Source organism: Oncorhynchus mykiss, chromosome 4 (genome assembly GCF_057628025.1).
Source record: "Oncorhynchus mykiss isolate SJ-2025 chromosome 4, ASM5762802v1, whole genome shotgun sequence".
Lineage (NCBI taxonomy): Eukaryota > Metazoa > Chordata > Actinopteri > Salmoniformes > Salmonidae > Oncorhynchus > Oncorhynchus mykiss.
The window spans coordinates 74840476-74862147 of NC_143025.1; the positions used below are offsets into that span (position 1 = coordinate 74840476).

Sequence of the window (21672 nt, forward strand, 5' to 3'; positions counted from 1 at the left end):
ATTGATTGTAACACAACACAATACCAGACCTCTCAACACAAGGAACAAGGCACACCAACTCGCCACAACCAAACCTGACACAGACACAACAAGAGTCTGACCTAGCACAGGAGGATTACAAGCCTGAACACTGTACTTGGGACAACTCACAGTTTCCATTGAACACAGTAAGTCATTGTAATATACACACATATTGTATGATTAACACATTTTCTGATTAGTAAGATACTCACCATGTTTTGGGATTCCTCGCGGTTACTCCCAGGAGTTCCAGCTATTTGTTTTGTTGTTCAGTGCTATCTAGGCCAGCTGCCTCTCAGGAGTATTCTGAGCCATGAAGGTGGGAGAGGAAAAGTTGGCCCACTACCCTATGGATATCATGTGAAGCTCCCAGAAATATTCCAGATGGTTGGATTGGAAGCCCTGTCTACATCTACTGACAGAGGAGTGGAGAAGTCTTAGTGGGGGAGTTTAACCGGAGAGCGAAACTTTGACACTCTTTTTGCCTTTGGAAAACTGTAAGAGCTTGTAAGAAAGGTAAGACATATTTTTATTTACATTGTTATTTGGCAACTTTTGTTGTTGTGTAAAAAAATCCTACATGGACCTTTCTGTTCCTTTTTAAACCTCTGAGATAGATTTGTTTTTACATTTAGCTCAACATTAAATTACTCCACCAATCACTGAGGATAGAGCAGCTTGCTATGGATCAGGCAAGCTTTTTAAAGGCATTGGACAGATGAGTGTAGGGTGCTAGATGCAACTGAAAGAGAGTGAGAGAGGGTGGAGGAGGCTTGGTTTGAAGTGGTGGGCATCTTGTTGTTATGACTTGTATCATCTGAATTATGCTCACGGAATTATATCTACTGAGGAGCGGCTTATATGAAGGAACTTTTGATGTCTTAGACCATCAGAAAGTTGGCTTAACGTTGGAACAGCTAGCTAGTGTGCAGTGCAGCACAATAATTAAAATAAACACACGTCTTACTTTTTTCTAGTTAAAAAATTGTGATAATGTGACAACTATTGTATCCTTAAGGAGTATTTCAAAGTTGAATCCATTATTTTCTAATGAAAAATCTATCTCCCTAATTTCTGAATCACGCTTATAACGTCAGTAGGCCACTAACCTAGTCTTCTGAGGGGGAGGGCAGATTGCCTACACACAGACACTGGCAAAGATTTTTAGGTGGCAGGCAATCAGACACTGGAATAAGTTTCTGAGTGACAGAGTGAGGGCTTTGCATAGGCGCTTTGTCGTGTTTTTTTTGTTGGACAGGAAAGAAATGCCTATAATGTAAAATAATGATTTTAACCGGTTTCCATACTTTTAAAATAACGATTATTTTCGGGAACAGTTTAGATCACTTTCGTTTGTGGTTCTGATTCTATTCCACACAACAACAAAAAAACGGTTTTCGGTTCTGTTCCCTGAACCGGTTCCAACCCGGTTCCAACTCACTTTAATGATTTGAATGTGAAATGTGAAGACTGTTTGAAAGGGGAGCATAATTTCAATATCCAATCTTAACATAATCCCAGCCTCACCCAACCTAAACAAACTAATTCAATAAAAGTTTTTCCTAGTATCTTAGGAGGGAGTTCACCTTAATTGACAAGCCCACTTGCACATATGTTCCTTTACTTTACTCAAAACCATTCTAGAATTGGATGACAGTGGGACTGCTTCATAAATGCCACATTGTAGGTTCAATTGAATCAATCCCATAGTCTCTGGCTACAGTACGTCCCAATTATCTCTCCTTTCTACCAAAGTGTGCACTTGTTCACTTCCTTTCACTGATTTGAAAGGAAAAGCCTAGTGGGAAATAAATATGGTGGAAACTCCCTAGACCATGCCTTCATCAATCCAATGCTTTTAGATTTTTGGAAAGTAGTGAAAAGGTCAAAACCCCTTCAGCAGAAATTGGTATTGGGAACCACCCTATGTAATATATGTCCTACACTGGACTTAGGGGGATGATGTAGTGTGTTCCAGTCCAAATTAAAGGGAAATCTCACCCCAATTACATTTGATTTTCCTACACTGTAAGCAGTATGGACACGGTAATACAGTGATACTTTGTAACTTTTTTTAAAGACATGGGCAATGTCTACACGTTATCCGTTTTTTGCATTTCTGGAACAAGACCAATGCGAGTCAATATCCCCGACAATAACATTTTCGCACGTCAAGTCCAAATCATCTTAAAGTAAATTAATTTAGCTGAACAATCAAGACCAATATGTCATTTTGTAATTTGGGTGAAATATCCCTTTAATCATGGTCTCTAGACGGAAGATGTTACAGCACCCACCCGGATCAGGCTTGGCCACCCCTGGTGTATATTGATTAGGAATGGGTCTCTCAAGATCCAACATGGTGGACATAATGCATCATACATAAGTGATACACTGTATCCTCTCTTTTTCTCTCCAGATCCAACATGGCAGTTGCCAGCATATCTATCCCTGGTTCCACGCCGGGCCACAAACTGGGGTTTGATGACTACAGTCTCTACAACAACCTGTCAGATAACGAGCTGATTCTGCTGGCTATCGAACGCAGCCTCAGTGATGCCCACAATGCCACTTCACCCAGTGAAGCCAGCAATACCCCAACAGCTCTAGGCAGAAGAACAGTCCAGTATAGGTCAAATCCATCCCCAACCAGGCCAAACCCACCGAGGCAGGAACCAAGACATAGGCAGCCTACTGCCAACCCAACTGACGCGTATGTGCCAGCTGAAAAGAGCCTTCATTCTTTTTCATTATCCACTTTTGGTTTTGGGCCACCATTTATATTAAGTTGTGGGCTATGGATAGTTACATACAATTCCAATTTCATGGCATAATGGCATGCTGCACTATAACTGTCCATATCACATAACATATCTGTAGTTACAGTGTCCAGCAGTAATTATCTGGTCACTACAAAGTAGTTCCAAATCAAATCAAATTGTGTTGGTCACATTCACATTGTTAGCAGATGTTATTGCGAGTGTAGCGAAGTTCTTGTTACTTATCAAGTTACTACATGGCACAAGGACAACGTAATAAAAAATGTTGCCAGTCAAGGAAAATGTTCTCTGATTATTATGTTGCTCTAGTCAGTCATATGCGTAACTATACAGACTCCATCAATGCAAATGTTTTCCGAATCATGTAACCTTACGTTTATTGTGGGTTTTGCCATTCGATATCATGTCTAGGTTGCAGATATGCATGAGAGTGACTGTTTTCTCAAACAAATGACTTGACTTGTGAGGTGTTTACGTCTGCTTAGCTAACTTGACTAAACTATTTACCCGCTTACTGCTAGCTGGAAAACCGAGACGCCTAGAGTATCGTTTGTTGACATACAACACCTCGTTTACAGGCTGGTCTGATTGATTCCAGTGGGCCACGTGCCAAACACCTGTCCCATCAAATCTCGTGATACTGATCCCTTACCCAACCTGCTTTTTGGGAATACATCCAAATAGCATGGTCTGAAGTTCACATGTCACCAAGGTTGAAAAATAGCAACACTGATGAAAACAAGTCTCTGTGCTGAGTTGGATGCAAGATTGCAGGGTTCATAAGGTTTAACTAAGGTCATGTTACAGTATTGGCAGGACAATTGCAGCATTGCGTGTGCTTGTGCAACACGTTGCTCTAGCATCTCCTAGCGATAGTTTGTCGCAAAAACCTGTAGCATGGTATAAGTTTTTTTAAAATATTAAACTAACTTTTTAATGCCTTGAAACAGTCTCAAGCCTACCCCTCAGAAAAGCTTTCAGAGGAACATTATAGTGGCGATATGAACTAGAATTGAAGACAGGTATTTTAGATGTGTGTACTGTAGTGATTGATACAGAGCTTCTCATAGTAAGCATGTCAGCAATGAGAATCAAACATTTCACTTTGAAGAAACACAATATCCAATGAGCTTAGGGTCCCACTGTATTAGCTTAGTTCATTTTACATACACATTTGCAGCAGTCAACTGTGACTGTCAACTGAGTATATCTCACTGTTATTGTAGCAGGAGAAGGAAATGTGAAAAAATAAGGAAATGTGACGACGTTGTGGTGACTCATTTTGTCACAGGCAATGGAAAGCGCATGCTGGCAATGCACAGAGGCGACGGCTCCATTCAGTATGTGCTGGAGACAGAGGAGTAAGTGTCTTCGTTCACAAAGGGTATCTTAGCAACGCATCTTCCCTTCATGCCAAGATATGAACACTAGGATATGTAATGATGTTTGTATGTTATTTTTCCACCTCATAGGATACAAACCTGCTGGGAATGATCTTCTTAAAGGGAAATTCCACCACTTTCACTTTTCAAGATAAGAAAATGACAAATACAACTGAATAATAGTGCACAACAATGATTTTCTAAATCTGCAACAAGTTTCTAGCCATGGAAGGGCCTTTTCCTGCTCACCTTGTCACCAACATTCTAGTAGTGTTTACAAATCACAAATCACGTTTTTAGTTTTGATGACATCATCAAATTGCACTATTTTATCTAATCTTTTAACCACAGCGCCATTTCCACAAATGTAGACAGTACTATTGTGCTTGAGATAAAGTGGTGGAATTCCCCTTTTAAGGTAATCAATGTTTTTCCAACACCATAAACCCTAACTAAGGATGAGTGAGTTTTGTTTTAATCCACTATCCATAACTCAAAGTTACCTAATTAAAAAAATAATCACTGACAGAGTTACTGAGTTTGAGAATGATCTGGATTTCCGCTTAATGTCTTGTATTGTACATGTGGGCTAGAGAAAAAAAACAAGTGGATGATGATGGGTATGTTTGCCTATTAGGGAACAGGACACTATTGTGCAAGCAGTCCTGAATGGTGATGTGACTACGGTTCAAGCTATGGCTAAAAACAATGCGAATAACATACTGTGGCCTGACAAGTATGGATGGATCCCGCTGCACGAGGCTGCATATTATGGCCAAGACCAGTGTGTCAGGGTTCTTCTTGGGGGTAAGTGCAATTCAAAACTCCATGTATGAACATGTATAGCGATAGGTTAATGTTTAACATTAGTACAGTAATTTTGGGGATCATTGTTGTTGTCCTTTTTGGTAACACTTTTATTTTACAATCCTATTTCAGCTAGTTGATCTGATATTTACAGAGAAAGTTTGTAGTGGTAACTAGGGCTGTTACGGTGACCTTAATACTGCCACACTGGCGGTCACGAGTCATGATGGCAGTCAAATTCCACAAGACAGTTTAGTTACGGAAATTAGGCTTCTCCAAGCGCTGATGCTGCTGATGGTCATTAGTAGCCTACCAAACTTGCTAACTGTCTGGTACTCAGCACTCTATTGTCCCTCTAGTCACTCTCACATCATTGCAAATGTAATCAAACATTTCATGAGATCCCATGAGCTTATGTTTTGCAACATTCCTATAGGCGATGCAATTGCGTGAGAAAATAGAGTGTTGGCCTCTATTAAAAAGTGGAGGCCATCACTCTGCTTTCTATAGGGTAGGCTTACTATATTTAATTTGCAACATTCCTAACATTAAGTACATTGCTTCTCTTTACAACAGGAGTATAGCCTACCTGACTGGCATGAACATGAACCACAGTAAAAGCGTCCTTTATTCTCTAAGTGCATACAGATGACATGTATTTTTCCCTCTATCCCTGTTTTGACAGGAGCATGATAATGGTCCATTCTAAATAAAAAATACATTTTAGTATATGTAAAGACAATAATAAATCAAGAATAGACCATATTATCCTATCACATGTGAATGATATATTATCACTTGTGAATGGTGCCCAGCTTGTGTTCAGTAAGGCAAGAAACGCATGAATTGTTTTTGCGACTTTTTCAAATCAAGGTCACACACCTCGTGCATTCTAGGCCACAGGCCTAAATGTTTTGATGTTTAAAATAACTTCTTAAAATTAAGCACATTAATCCACTTTCCAACAGGTGTAAATCCTAACTGGCATACAATACACAGCACGTGAGTTTCAAGTTTTGGGAAGATAATTTTCACCATAAAAATGCACCTTCATAATAAAAGCATTACATGCATAATCACATTTGCAGTCACTTTCGATAATGGTGTTTTCTAACTAATGGAACATTTCCGCTTATAGCCTACTGCCATGTGCGTAATGTTGCGCTTATAATGTGAAGAAATAGTTTAATAGATTATCGACATTTTTAAGCTCAACGTTCTGATCTGTTGTGTCAGCCTCATTGCTTAAAAGTTTTTGGGATGATAGTTGCATTCATTTGGGATCTATTCCATTCTACAACTGTCCCAGACTATGTTTGAAATATTTATTTATTGCACAGAATAGATAAGTCGTCTTTTTTACTATGGGGGATAGAAGATTGACATGGGCTAGTTATTTTTTGCTGTTCGTTAGGCCTACTCATCTTGTTGGCTGACAAAAAGTAAATGTGGACAGTTTTTCCAATATCTTCAATATGCGCCTCGGAATTGGGTAAGGGCGCATGCAGTTGAGTCCCTGGTGTGTCTGTCTTCACTTGTAGCCTTTGAGAAAGACCTGATCACATGATGGAGAGCCATTTCAGTGAGAGATGCTTTGGAGCATGTAGCTGGGAAAAGGGACTTATAATTATTAGATTCAGCCCAAGGGCACAATGGCCACTGGCCGCAAAAGGCACAGCTTTTTTTAGGGGGCATTACGGCCACACAAAGGGGATGGCATTATCAAGTGCTTGTCAAATTGTGAATGAGGGACTGATGAAGTGTGCACAAAAAAAACAAAGCAGAGCTGATGCCTTTCATGCAACTTTTTTCAAATAGTCATTCGTCTCATCATGCAGCCTTAGAATGTATTAAAACTCAAAACGTATAGCCCAACGTTTGTGTCACAACTAAAGTTACATAAATAACTCTAAATGAAGCATACACTGTAGGAGCACCTGTTTCTTTGTTAAGCGCTCAACACAGAATAGATGCATGTGTGCACTCCCTCAAATTGTTGGAGAGAAAATATGGAGAAAATATCCTTTCTATTTTATTCAGCTATGTTCAATTGTATTCTTAATAATAATACTAATACTAATACTATAAAATAATATGAAACAATGCCACGGAATTCTAAGCAAATCTTGTCTGCTAAATGAACTAGTGTACCCCACAGCCATATGGCATAGCCAGATCAGGACCTAACATAACGACAACTCAGAGTACGCTATTCTTTTCTTCTGGTATAGACAACATTTTCATCATCTCATGTTTCTTTAGATCTGTCTAAAATAAATAATGGATTTGTTGTGATGGTGTAGGCTATATTACATAGATTTATTAGACTTTAATATATAGATGTTCCAAAGGTCTGCATCAGTGGCTTGAAGGCAATTTACTCGGCTCACGTCAAAGAATCGAACAATTGAGCACAATAGCAGTCCATACCAAATGGAACACCCCTTTTCCCACATAATTAACAAGTATTTGACCATTTTACCAATTAAAACCCAGCTAAGTAGCAGACTAAAATACAATATAAAATAAAGTATAGCCTAGTCTCATTGTTATCTCAGGTGTTCTTTTTTTCACCCTTCAAGCTCAACCTAGTATGATTAACAAGTGTGACCTGAAAGGCCAGACTGCTCTCATCTTGGCGGTGTACAGGGAAAAGGTGGCCTGTGTAGAGATGCTTCTGGAGAAGGGGGCTGACCCAGACCTCGCCAACAAGGACAGAGAGACCCCACTCTACAAAGGTAACACATTTGCCATAGAGACCTACTAAGACCTAGATTATATGCCTATCTGTTTGTAATTATCCTTTTATTTTAAGCGTACTAAGTCATAGGCTACTTGACTGATACTAAAATTAAGTGTTGGGCAGAAAGATCAGCACTCAGTGAGAAAAAACTGAATGAAAAACTTGCCCTTCATGGATTTGAAAGAAAATGACTGGTACAAGAATTCCTCCAGCCCAAGCTTACACCGATCTAATGATTTAGGATTGGTGGGGAATACAAGTGAACAAGTGCACACTTCATGAGAAGGGAAAGGTATATGGGGGGGGCAGGGATGTCTTGATATGAGAAATACAGCTACACTCAAAATCTGCCATTACAGAACGTCTCTTCCAATACCATTCTAAGCTGTCTTGCATACACTGGGAATACCCCCAAACCCGTGTTTAGGAAACACTGTCTTCCATGACTAACAAAGTCTGGGATTTCTTCTATTTAACTTCATCTTTGACTGTATTCCACAGCTTGTGAAAGTGGTAATGCTGAGATTGTGGTCATGCTTCTGAATCACGGTGCTGTGGTGAACAAACACTGCATTCAGGGCTGTACAGCTCTCCAGGAGGCTGTGAGCCGCAACAACGTGGAGATCTGTGAGATCTTGGTCCAGGCCGGGGCGAAGCTCAGCCCAACCAACATGTACGGTATCGCGCCCCTATTTACTGCAGCCCAGAGTGGACACGAGGAAACACTTCGATTTCTCATTAAACACGGTATGTCTTTCCCCTGGAAAAATGGGTGAACTCTGTAGGCCAGCGGTCACCAACCTTTTCTGAGTCAAGATTACTTTCGCAGTCAATAAGCAAGCATAGAGTTACCACTCAGATGTTTTTTAATTACTTAAAAAATGTAACATTAACCTAATATAAACAATTATTCTGTAAGATTGAGGTTTGTGGAGTAGGCCTAATACATGTTCACAGCATATTAGCTACAACATGCCTGGCCTGCCAATATTGTTCTTCTCAGACCACATTATATTTCAAAACTCGAGCTTTGATTACTAAATAGATCAGTTGGTGTAGCACTTACGAGGCACAGCTGAGCATGAATTGAAATAATTTTAAAATAAGTACATTTTTTATTTTACTGGACTGATGGTATCTGCTTCTGATGGTAATGGTGCTTTCAAGACAACTGGGAACTCGGAAAAAAACAACAGTAATCAGAGGTCTAGAAAGTTTCCGACTTGGAATTCTGAGTTGGATGACCGTTCAAAATGACTTTTCACAGTCGGATCTCGTTTTTTCCCGATATCCCAGATGTCTTGAACGCACTGAAGACGGAAGTCAGAGATTTCCCAATTCCCAGTTGTTTTGAACACAGCATTAGTTTCAACGGAGGGAGGGAGAGAGCAGCAGAGAGTCCACCTCTCACGGTCCCTGCCCTCTCCTTCCTTTTTTCTGGTGATACTGACCAGAGAGAGGGAACACCATCTTCTACCAGATGTCAAAACTGGAGTCGCACCGCATTCTCCTCATGCACAATTTCATGTTATTCCTATGACCAGAGAAAGTTCAATATTCCTTGATATTAAAAGAGACATGACAAGCTGCTAATAATGGGAGCACTTTGCTTATCCGGTGCGCAGGGCGTCTAAATCAAGTACACCTACTGTACCGCCGACAGCAAGAAAGAAAGGGAGCGCAAGTCTTTATCACAGCCTTTATCATTGGGGTTTTTACAAACATGTTTGGTGATCGACTAGGAATGCCTTGAAGATCGGCCAAAGGGCGCAGATCACATACAACTGTCATGTAGCTCTTACTATGGAACGTTTGTTGACTTTTCTAACTGTCAGTTGCACTGAATATGTTCTAGGTGCTGATATCAACAGTGAGGCAAGTGATGGGGCCACCGCTCTGTATGAAGCGGCTAAGAATGGCCATGAGGACATTGTGGAGCTTCTTCTTTCTCAGGATGCTGATGCCAACAAAGCGGGCAATAAAGGACTTCTGCCACTACATATTGCTGCCCAACGAGGAGCTGATGGGTACCTGCAATTAGCTTACAATACCTTGACACATGGGAATACTACAAATATCAATGCACAGCACCCTTAAAGCAGAACTGAACTCTAGAACTAACTTCTCTTGTCGAAAACAGCATATGTAGCATCACAACTAGTCAGAAACATTTATTCCAGTCATAAAGTCAGTATCATCCAAAACAGAGTTTTGTGTACAAGAGTTCTCCATGACATACATGAAGGTTGGCTTTTGATTTCTACAATGCCCACTAACACGGGATAAACATTGGCGTTGTTTGAGGTCTATCCAGAACACACAGACAGTGAGACCGACCTGCCCAGCAGCACAGCTGTTTGGATTTGTTTACATAAGCAGTGGTGGAAAAAGTATCCAGTCACCATACTTGAGTAATAGTAAAGATACCTTAATAGAAAAGGCCTCAAGTAAAAGTGAAAGTCACAAGGTAAAAAACTACTTGAGTAAAAACTACTTGAGTGTTAAATATACTTACATTTCAAAAGTAAATATAATTGCTCAAATGTGACTCGTTTCAGGAAACTGGGTGTACTTCCCAGAAGCGCCATTTGAACTCAAATTAGCTTAAAATAGCGAGCGATGTTATTTATTTGTTATTAGATTCGTTGTTGGACTAAAAACATTGTAAACTCAATAGAGATACATAATGGTGTCTCGATGTAATCAAGCTTTGAAATGATAACATTATTGTAAAATGTTATCTGTTTGTGCTTACTTGCAGTCAATTTGCAGTGTACAAGTTATTATAACTATGTTCCAGCCCCTGACCATCTGCACAGAACAGACCTTTTAAATCACTCAGCAGTGCCATTGCAGAAGGAGACAGAACTTGGGAGGGAGTTTGGGTGTCCTCCCATTTTTTCAGGCATCTAAAACACATTTCCTGCATTTCTACACAATGGCCCTTTTAGCCATCTCTATTTAGAACAACAAAAATAAGCAAAAATGCCCACAGTCATTAGGGAAGATATTATTAAATGTTTAAGTGATTGATAAGACTGAACTAGATCCATGATAATTCATTAATCAATGTTGTGTTGCACCTTTATCCAAAAGCCCAACAAATGAACAACTCTTACAGATAAAGTACAAAGATTGTCTTTAAGACATCCTCTATATCAAATGTCAGCCAGACGGCCCAGCCAGCCAGAGCTAACTGCACACGGGACCCCCACCAGTCTCGTCAATAACTCAACTCTCTCCCCAACACAACTTCCAAACACACATCAACACACAGAAACAGTACACCCTCTACATAATTCATATCATAAGCCTAATAGTACTGTAGAGCTCCTTTTACTTGCACACAATATAGCTGTGTCATCCTGCCTCTAGGGGTGCACGACCCTGTAGCGCCCCAACCCAACACACCCCACTCAGCTTTAGGATCTTAGTGAAATATTCATTAACAGCTTCAGGTGTGTTAGGCCAAGCCCAGAGTGACAAAAGTAAGGACTGAGCAGCCCAGCAGCTAGGGTTAGCTAGGGTTAGCTTAGGATTGCCTAAATCTCCCCTGATGTGGGCATGTTTTCAATACAATACATTATTCCATATAAGGCATCCAGACCCTATGAAAGTTGCACAGTGTATCCTTAATCTTAAAACAAATCTAATGATAATGTTCTGTGTTTTGTGTATTCACCACTGCTGCGCATTGGTCCTCCGATCCTTCCTACTACTCCTCCTCGTCGTCGGAGGAAGACAACCGTTACACAATCAAATGTATTTATAAATCCCTTTTTACATCAGCAGAAGTCACAAAGTGTTATACTGAAAACCAGCCTAAAACCCCAAGCAGCAAGCAATGCAGATGTAGAAGCACGGTGGCTAAGTCAGGTAGGAGACCTGAGCCAACTCCCCGTGCTTACCGTGGAGAGAGGTGGACCGGGCAGGCACCATGTTCTGCCGTGAGGCACACGGTGTCCCCGGTGCGCAGGCATAGCCCGGTGCGTTACATAGCAGCGCCTCGTATCGGCCAGGCTAGAGTGGACATCTGGCATCTGGTCTCCAGTGCGTCTCTTCGGGCCGGGGTACATGGCACCAGCCCTGCACATGGTGTCCCCGGTTCGCCAGCACAGCCCAGTGTGGTCTATTCCACCTCGCGGCACTGGCCTGGCTACGGGGAGCATCCAGCCAGGTAGGGTTGTGCAGGCTTGGTGCTCGAGACCTCCAGTGCGCCTTTACGGTCCGGTCTATCCGGTGCCTCCTCCACACACCAGGCCTCCGGTGGCAGCCCCCCGCACCAGGCTGGCTCTCTGTCTCCTCCCTACAGGTGCTCCCGTCTGTCCAGAGCTTTCCAGAGTCTCCCGCCTGTCCAGAGCTTTCTAGAGTCTCCTGTCTGTCCTGAGCTGCCAGAGTCGCCCGTCTGTCCTGAGCTGCCAGAGTCGCCCGTCTGTCCTGAGCTGCCAGAATCGCCCGTCTGTCCTGAGCTGCCAGAGTCGCCCGTCTGTCCTGAGCTGCCAGAGCCGCCCGCCAGTCAGGAGCTGCCAGAGCCACCGGTCAGTCAGGAGCTGCCAGAGCCGCCGGTCAGTCAGAAGCTGCCAGAGCCACCGGTCAGGAGCTGCCAGAGCCACCGGTCAGTCAGGAGCTGCCAGAGCCGCCTGTCAGTCAGGAGCTGCCAGAGCCGTTCGTTACTCCGGTGATGCCGGAATTGCCCGTCACTCCGGCGCTGCCGGAATCGCCCTTCACTCCGGAGCTGCCGGAGTCTCCCTCCTGTCCGGTGCTGCCGGAATCTCCCTTCCATTCCGGACCTGTTGCTAGGGTCCCCAGTCCGAGGTCGGCGGCAAGGGTCGCCGCTCTAAGGAGGCCACGGATGCGGGATAAGAGGCGGACAAAGACTATGGTGGTGTGGGGTCCACGTCCAGCGCCAGAGCCGCCACCGCGGACAGACGCCCACCCAGACCCTCCCCTATAGGTTCAGGTTTTGCGGCCGGAGTCCACACCCTGATTGAGAACCATACTTAGGTAGCCTGTTTTCATCCGTGAGTTTATTTTCTGTTCTGTGTTTTGTGTATTCACCACTGCTGCGCATTGGTCCTCCGATCCAATGCGTTACAACCGATCCAATGCGTTACACAATCAAATGTATTTATAAATCCCTTTTTACATCAGCAGAAGTCACAAAGTGTTATACTGAAAACCAGCCTAAAACCCCAAGCAGCAAGCAATGCAGATGTAGAAGCACGGTGGCTAGGAAAAACTCCCTAGAAAGGCAGGAACCTAGGAAGAAACCTAGAGAGGAACCTTGCCGTTCACCTTCGCACCCCTGGGCCAGACTACACTCAATCATAGGACCTACTGAAGAGATGAGTCTTCAGTAATGACTTAAAGGTTGAGACCATGTCTACGTCTCTCACATGGATAGGCAGAATTTTTCCATTAAAATTGAGCTCTATTGGAGAAAGCCCTGCCTCCAGCTGTTTGATTAGAAATTATATGTATGGCAGGACCAAATCGGAGAGATATGTAGGAGCTAGCCCATGTAATGCTTTGTTTTAGGTTAGCAACAAACCTTGAAGTCGGCCCTAGCCTTAACAGGAAGCCAATGTAGAGAGGCTAGCACTGGAGTAATATGATTTTTAAAAAACATGTGGTTCTAGGCAGGATTCTAGCAGCTGTGTTTAGCACTAACTGAAGTATATTTAGTGCTTTATCCGGGTCACCGGAGAGCAAAGCATTGCAGAAGTCTAATCTAGAAGTGACAAAAGCATCGATTAGCTTTCCTGAAATGTTCTGGGACAAAAAGTTTCTGATTTTACAATGTTAAGAATATGAAAAAAGCTGTCCTTGAAATATTCTTGATAATTTGTCAAAACAGAGATATGGGTCCAGAATAAAGCCTTCCTTCACAGTTTTATTTGAGACAACTGTACAACCATCAAGATTAATTTTCAGATCTAACAGCAGATCTCTTTGTTTCTTGGGATCTAGAACTAGCACCTCTGTTTTGTCTTAGTTTAAAAGTAAAACCTTTGCCATCATCCACTTCCTAATGTCAGAAACACAAGCTTTCTGGGTAGGCAATTTAATTGATGAGTACAGCATTGTGTTTTCGAATGACATCACCAAGAGGAAAAATATATAGTGAAAACAATAGTGGTCCTAAAACAGAACCTTGAGGAACGGCAAAACTTACAACTGATTTGTCAAAGGACAAACGATCCACAGAGACTAACTGATATCTTTCTGATAGATAAGTTCTAAACCAGGCATGAACATGGTCTGATGCCCTTAAAAGGTCAATTACCACCTTCACAAGTGCATTCACGGTGCTATGATGGGATCTAAAACAAGACTGAAGCATTTCGTATACATGATTTGTCTTCAGGAAGGCAGTGAGTTGCTGCGTAACAGATTTTACATTTTGTTTTTAGAGTAATGGGAGATTCGATATAGGCTGATAGGTTTTTACATTTTCCAGGTTAAGGTTTGGCTTTTTCAAGAGAGGCTATATTACTGCCACTTTTAGAAATTGGGATAAACATACCTGAATTGTCCAATAGAAACTCTTGTTGCAACTGTTAAACTAATGATTACACCTTAGATCAGCTAGATGGAGACAAGAATGTGAAAGGCGGTATTGAATGTGTCAATGTCTGTCACCTTGATTACTAAAATTTATCTTGACCCGTTCACCTACGTTATAAACATTCTTTCATAGGCTAGGTTGTAGCAACCTCATGATGGGCATAAGGAAAATGTGAGTATCCCATAGTAGCCTAAACCTATCGATATTGCATTGAGCTGGTTGAATGGAATATGAATGACAGTCACCCAGTATGCTGTAATTGAAATAAGGCCATGCTCATAAAAAAAAGAATATTGTTATATTAAACGGCACCGATCGCCGCTGTACTCTACCCCCTAGTTTCTGTTTCCAACTCCACTGACTTACATCTCACATGCACCTCCGCACCTAAACTGAAAGGAACAGAAGTTAGAAAGGGACTCTCAACCAATGAAAATGCTACGGTAATCTTTCAGTTAGTAAAGTACACAATGCAAAATGCTATGTTTAGTCAGAACTGTGACACATATTCTAGACACACCACAACAAAGCTGTGAAGATATGTTATTTTTCGGAATAGAATGTGTACTGTATGCCTTGTGTTCACAGTATTTAATGTGGAGACTTGGATTCCTCGGATTCCGGTTGGAGGATTCCTGCAATCAGAAGTGTAGTAACCAGGGAGGGTATTCTCCCTGGTTACTCTAACTGTGATTTCTGAAAACATGAAAACTTTATGAATGTTTTAAGGGAATGCTTTAACCCTAATACTAATCTTCCACTCTGGGCACCCCCTAATTTCCTCTGTGTGGTTTTTTATTTCAGTATCGTGTCATTGCTGATCAAAGTCACCAGCAAGTACAGAGTGAATCGCAGTGGAGTCAGTCCCCTCCACCTGGCTGCCGAGTGCAACAGGGACGCAGTTGTGGAGATCCTGATTGAGGCCGGCTATGACGTCAATGCCATGCTGTCAGATGACCGCTCCATGATGTACGAGGACCATCGTAGCACGACTCTCTACTTCGCCATCGCCAATGGCAATGTGGACGCAGCCACCATGCTTCTAGATGCCGGCGCCATCCCAAACCTGGACACCTTCAACCCGCTACTGGTAGCATTGAGGCAGGGTAGTATCGAATTGGTCACTTTGCTGGTGGAGCACGGTGCCAATGTCAACGCCTACGTACCCACTCACCCCACCTCGTTCCCGGCCACCCTCATATTCGGTATGAAGTACCTGTCCATGCTGAAGTATCTGATGGACAATGGCTGCGATGCCCTCTCCTGTTTTAGTTGCACTTATGGCAGTGGTCCACACCCACCACATCAGGAGACCTCTGAGAGGGATGACTTGCGCTACAATACCAATACACTCAGAAACACTGGGGAACCTGTTCAGGTAAACAAAATAACAATGAAATGTTTAGTATGTGCATATGTGTAATATATTTACATACATTCTAAATATAATGCCAATTAAGAATGAGGGGGATTATTAGGTGGCCAAAATTGAAATTTAGCCAGGACACCAGCTTTAACACCCCTACTCTTGCAATAAGGGGGATTTTTAATGACCACAGAGAGTCAGGTCACCCGTTTAACATCCCATCCGAAAGACAGCACTCTGAACAGGGAAATGGCCCGTTCACTGCCCTGGGATTCGATCTTAAGACCGGAGGCCAGAGTGCCCCCTACTGGTCCTACAACACCACTTCCAGCAGCATCTGGTCTCCCATCCAGGACTCACCCTGCTTTGCTTCAGAGGCAAGCCAGCAGTGGGATGCAGGGTGGTATGCTGTCGGCAACAGTTGTAAGTACTATGTAACAATGGCAAGAAAGTGTATCCAAACGCGCTTTAGCCCAGCTTGAACAAAAAAGGTAATCAGTTCCTAGACTGAGGGACTTGAAAATCCCAAAAAACATTCCTTACCCCAGGACACTTCACCGGGTTGAAATAAAGAAAAAGGAGCACTCTGTTTCATAATATGTATCGTCAATAAACGATCAGATCTATCACTCATTGAAGTGTCCTGTGGTAAGGAATGATTTTTTGATTTACTATGTAATAATGTTTACCTACACTGTAATCACCTATAATTGTTATGCTGTCATGTTAGCACATAGGTATTTGGGACACTTCTTGTAAAGTAGAGACTAAAAAATACAATATACCATAGCCTATCATTGCTTTTTGTGTTTCCATCATTAGTTCTGTGAGGTAATCTCTACACGCTGGGCAGGACCCATCATAGATGTACTCTTGAATTACGTTGGCCATGTGAAACTCTGCTCCAGACTTACTGAGCACCTAGATAGCTTGGCGGACTGGGAAGTCATCAAGGAGAAAGCAAGTGAGTGTCTTGTTCACATACTGTACATGCACACAGACCCACCTACACATACTACACAACATAAGGTAGCATTTTGGTAAAGGAGGACTGTATGCGTGGCTAATAAGCAGGGTTCATACCAGCCTGTTACAGTGGTGCCATGACCTGGATCCCAGAGCTAATGTCTAGCTATCAGCTGCTGGCAGGCTCATAAGGCACCGAGTGGCACTGTGGTCTAAGGCACTGTATCGCAGTGCTAGAGGTGTCACTACAAACCTGGGTTTGATCCTGGGCTGTACATAACTGGCTGTGATCGGGTGGCCCATAGGGCAGTGCACAATTGGCCCAGCATCGTCCGGGACAGGGGAGGGTTTGGCTGGTGTAGGCCATCATTGTAAATAAGAATTTGTTCTTAGCTGACTTGCCTAGTTAAATAAAAACGTGTGAGTGGTATGGGGATGGACAGGTCTATTTAACACCTCAATAACATACCATAATGAATTTGATTGATTCAAAATAATTTTCCCACTGTGAAGTGTCAGGTTACTGGCTTTCTGTTGCTTTACAGCACACAGGGCTTCTCAATTCTTCATTTTATGATTGGATTCCCCCGCCACCAATTATGCTTTTGGTTTGACCAGGTCCTCAGAGGGGAAAAAAGTTGAGCAAGGTTTGTAAGGAGAACAGAGAAACGTCTCTTTCTCTCTCTCTTCTTAGCAAACCCTCAAAACTGTGAGCTAACTTATAACAAATAAATTAGTACAATCAAATTTTATGGTACATTTATAAGCACGAAAAATAATTATATTGAAAATTATATTTTGTCAAATGGGGAAAGTTTCTATTGTGAAGTGATGCGCATCTCACATGTGAATGCTACTTTTCAACACAAGTGGTAGTTGGTAACGGTTAATTTTGAGAGCTCAATAAAAACGGTGGAAGTATTGTCAACCTTTAAATAATTATCTTAACCTCAGGCAGTAGGCTCAAGCAAGCCTGTTTCTCTCAGTGCAGCTTGCCCTGCCTGTCTCTCAGACTCTGGCCAGCATCGAAAGCCTATCCTCCTTATTAATGTTCAAAAAGCAAATGTGAAGGCCAACATTCTGGGGGGATAGCACTATTGTACTGTACACAAACAGAATAATGGGTTATGATATTTAAATGTATGTTTGGTGGTGACTTTCTGAATTATATTAGTTAGACCAAGAGTTTAAAGTAATACAGAAATTATTGGTATTTCAGTTGTGATTGTCCAAATGATCAGAAAAGTTTTGTATTTATTTTCCCTTAAAAATGAACCAGAAAGCACCATTTCACAGCTATTTTTTCTTTGTTTTGGGGGGGGGGGGGGGGGGTAGAATGCCCCCAAACCCCCCACAAGGGTGTCAAACCCTGAATCCATTGACTCTGAACCCCCCCAATATTCAACACAAAGTTATGCCCTTGGCTGCTGGGGTTACTGATGTGATGAGGGGGAATTCATGCATGCACACTCGACACTGCCCAAACAGCCACTTATTTGGAATGACTTGTGCACATGTTATGTACTTTCTATATTCAAGCGTCACATACAGTATTACTGTATCTGTTGCCATTGTCTTCCAGGGCATTCACGTCCACTGATGCAGCTGTGCAGGCTGAAGATTCGCCAGCAGGTTGGAATCCACAGACTGAGGTGCATCAAAAAACTGCCCCTCCCACCACGACTAATCAAGTACCTCAACCACGAAGAGCGCAACCAAGAAAATGTTTTGTGAATAATAGTCTGTGACATTATAGTCAAAGTAAGAGATGATGAGGGACTACAGCACAAAATCTCTTGACATAATCAGTGTTTTGGTGTGAATCTTTTTACTCATATTTGAGCAGTAATATAGAGCAGTGCTTACCAACATGAGGTACTGCAAGTGGTTCTCAATTTATTTTATTATTATTTTATATTTTTCTTCCAAACATAATACCATAGGGGATAGATAGTATAGTATAGTATAGTATATGGTATTATAAGCAATTGTACATTAATTTTTACAATGCAAATTGTGTTGCCCCTTAAATGACAGATTTGGACACTGATAAACACACCGAGTGGCTGTACAGTAACATGCTATAGATTACATTTCATTACTTTACTTCTAATTGTTTGGGACACCTGGGACCATCAAGTGACAAAAACCTCCAGGGGACCATGACACAATGTCCCAAGAACATCCTAAAAACATCCTTGGGGACGACAGGAGGCTGACACAACGGCCCAAGAATTACCTAAAAAACGTAATTGGGGATGTCCCGGGACAAACCGGGAACCAAACAAAACCTCCAGGGGACCATGACACAACATCCTGACCACTTTAGGCGTCCATTTCATGATGATCCGGGGACATTCTAACGACAAGTTTTTTGTTTGCAGGGTTAATGTGAGAAGGAGGGGCTGCAGGGCTCAACGGCACAGCTAGGAGCTCTTCTTTGAGTCATAAAAGTGCATTGAAATGATTTAGGAACTGTGCACACTTTGGAGAGGTGTGTGGCCACTTGGAAACACCAGTTTGACCTCTCACTTAAACCCTTGTATTTTTTTTGTCTTGTGTTGCTCCCAAATTTTCCACAAATATTCTTGTCACGTTACTGAATGTATCCAGAGTATTTTCAGATTTTGTTAATAACAAATGCTGCGACAAGTATGGCAAATGTAAAATGCACATAAAATGCAATGTTTGGATTCAGTCTCTTGTCAGGTGAACTGTTGTCTCCTTACCTTTAGTCTAATAATTGTCCCACCATCTCCTAACTGTTCCCTTATATTTGCTACCATGGTTATGCATATGCTTTCCATTTTCTTCTGTAAAAAAACAAATTTCAATTTAGCGCTATCCATATAGGCCAATTCCCACCAGTGTAAGAGCTTTACAAACATACATCTGTAATAATAGTCCTGTAATCTGTTACATTCTTTGATAAAATGTACTCTAAATTTGACTGCTAAGATATTTTAAGTTAAAAAGAATTCGGTGACTCCGCAAATGGTAGTTCTTTTGAAGATGATTTGGTGGTCCCCAGAACAGAAAAGGTTGTGAACCGCTGATATACGGTACAATACAGTACAGCTAGAGTTTACGATTAAACTTTAAGATCAGACTAAGGTAGACTTACCAAGTTGGTAACATTTATTTTACACTTGTAGACATTACTAGGTGGTAGTATTTACTTTTATTTAAATTCCTACGTGTTTGCAAATACATAGTAAAATGGTAATTACACATAAATAACCTATGAATTATTTATATGTTTCAGTTGTGAGAGCTGTTAATTAACTATACAAATGAGTGAATTCGTTTTTGTCAAGCTTTGGAAATTTGCCTGTTTGCTTGTTTGAGTGTACAGTACTTTTGGGGCATTATAGAACCCTGGCTATAGTGCAGGCTTTTTTCATTAGTTTAGCGTTAGTTGAGGTGTTATACTGTTCTTATTATGAATGGTCTAATCAATTTCTCAATGGAAGATAAATAAGAAATAGATACCTGAATGGCTTTTTGTTAAGGTTTTGAAAGCTGCTTTATAAGCATTGTGTTTTTGTAAATATTTGATTTGAACAGTTATCAAAGTTGAGAGTTTGAACATAAATGTTTAAAGCATTACCTGACAGTAATTGTATTACCATCATCACAGTAAAGATTCAGAATAGGAGAGGGAAACAGTAGACGTAATTTGATATTTGGTGTTGATTCAATTAAATAGATTTCATTGCAATATTTGTGGTATTTTGTATGATCTCTGAGGTAAGGGTCTCATTTTTCTAATAATTGGATATATTTTTTTCTTCACTTGGTGACAATTCAATCTTGTGCTATTTTGCCTGTGAAAAAAATAAATAAACATCATATCCATTTTCTATGGGTTTTCCAGTCATTCAAAGTGTTACGGTGCGTGAATGAGGACCCAAAAGTGAATTAACGTAAACAGAGCTTCTTTAATAACAAAACAAACGTAGGCTCAGATGGACCGGCAGATTCCGACAGGACAGGACAAGGTTGCAGCAAACATGACGATAGTCTGGTTCAGGCATGAATAACACAAACAAGAATCCGACAAAGACAGAAACAAAAACAGAGAGAGATATAGAGGACTAATCAGAGGGAAAAAGGGAACAGGTGGGAAAAGGGGTGACGAGGTAGTTAGGAGGAGACAAGGAACAGCTGGGGGAAAGAGGGGGAGAAAAGGTAACCTAATAACGACCAGCAGAGGGAGACAGGGTGAAGGGAAAGGACAGAAACAAGACACAACATGACAATACATGACAGTACCCCCCCACTCACCGAGCGCCTCCTGGCGCACTCGAGGAGGAAACCTGGCGGCAACGGAGGAAATCCTCGATCAGCGCACGGTCCAGCACGTCCCGAGAGGGAACCCAACTCCTCTCCTCAGGACCGTACCCCTCCCAATCTACTAGGTACTGATGACCACGGCCGCGAGGACGCATGTCCAAAATCCTACGGACCCTGTAGATGGGTGCGCCCTCGACAAGGATGGGGGGGGGGGGGGGGGAGACGAGCGGGGGCGCGAAGAACGGGCTTGATACAGGAGACATGGAAGACCGGGTGGACGCGACGAAGATATCGCGGAAGAAGAAGTCGAACTGCGACAGGATTAATGATCTGAGAAATACGGAACGGACCAATGAACCGCGGGGTCAACTTGCGAGAAGCGGTCTTAAGGGGAAGGTTCTGAGTGGAGAGCCAAACTCTCTGACCGCGACAATATCTAGGACTCTTAGTTCTACGCTTATTAGCAGCCCTCACAGTCTGCGCCCTATAACGGCAAAGTGCAGACCTGACCCTCTTCCAGGTGCGCTCGCAACGTTGGACAAAAGCCTGAGCGGAGGGGACGCTGGACTCGGCGAACTGAGATGAGAACAGCAGAGGCTGGTACCCGAGGCTACTCTGAAAAGGAGATAGCCCGGTCGCAGACGAAGGAAGCGAGTTGTGGGCGTATTCTGCCCAGGGGAGCTGTTCTGACCAAGACGCAGGGTTGCGAAAAGAAAGACTGCGTAAGATGCGACCAATAGTCT

At 42.2% G+C, this 21672-nt stretch overlaps 1 protein-coding gene across 9 annotated transcripts; it reads left to right on the top strand.

The window, feature by feature from the left end:
• On the top strand, positions 1–20496 carry LOC110522379 (ankyrin repeat and SOCS box protein 2). Of its 9 annotated transcripts, XR_016495626.1 has the most exons (12): positions 1–167; positions 266–537; positions 2441–2734; positions 4093–4162; positions 4821–4990; positions 7573–7728; positions 8235–8480; positions 9589–9760; positions 15106–15679; positions 15840–16090; positions 16490–16631; positions 18216–20496. XR_016495626.1 is itself a non-coding variant. In XM_090233471.1 (11 exons), the coding sequence occupies exons 4-11, from the start codon at positions 4107–4109 to the stop codon at positions 18365–18367; spliced, it is 1668 nt and encodes a 555-aa protein (XP_090089597.1). In that variant the 5' UTR covers positions 1–167; positions 266–537; positions 2441–2734; positions 4093–4106; the 3' UTR covers positions 18368–20496. The 9 variants fall into 9 exon arrangements, 4 of the variants coding, with proteins under 4 accessions (XP_090089597.1, XP_021456411.2, XP_021456412.2 ...); XR_016495625.1 differs by lacking the exon at positions 4093–4162 and having other exon boundaries at positions 295–537; XR_016495624.1 differs by lacking the exon at positions 4093–4162 and having other exon boundaries at positions 295–537; positions 15861–16090; positions 18216–19330.
• Positions 20497–21672: the final 1176 nt, after the last annotated feature.

Excerpts from the sequence above, each read along its gene's own strand:
- LOC110522379 (XM_021600736.3), top strand. The coding sequence starts at position 2,448 with ATGGCAGTTGCCAGCATATCTATCCCTGGTTCCACGCCGGGCCACAAA. Across the intron at positions 9,761-15,105 it reads GCCCAACGAGGAGCTGATGG|TATCGTGTCATTGCTGATCA; the intron begins GTACCTGCAATT and ends TTTTTATTTCAG. Across the intron at positions 15,680-16,489 it reads ACACTGGGGAACCTGTTCAG|TTCTGTGAGGTAATCTCTAC; the intron begins GTAAACAAAATA and ends TTCCATCATTAG.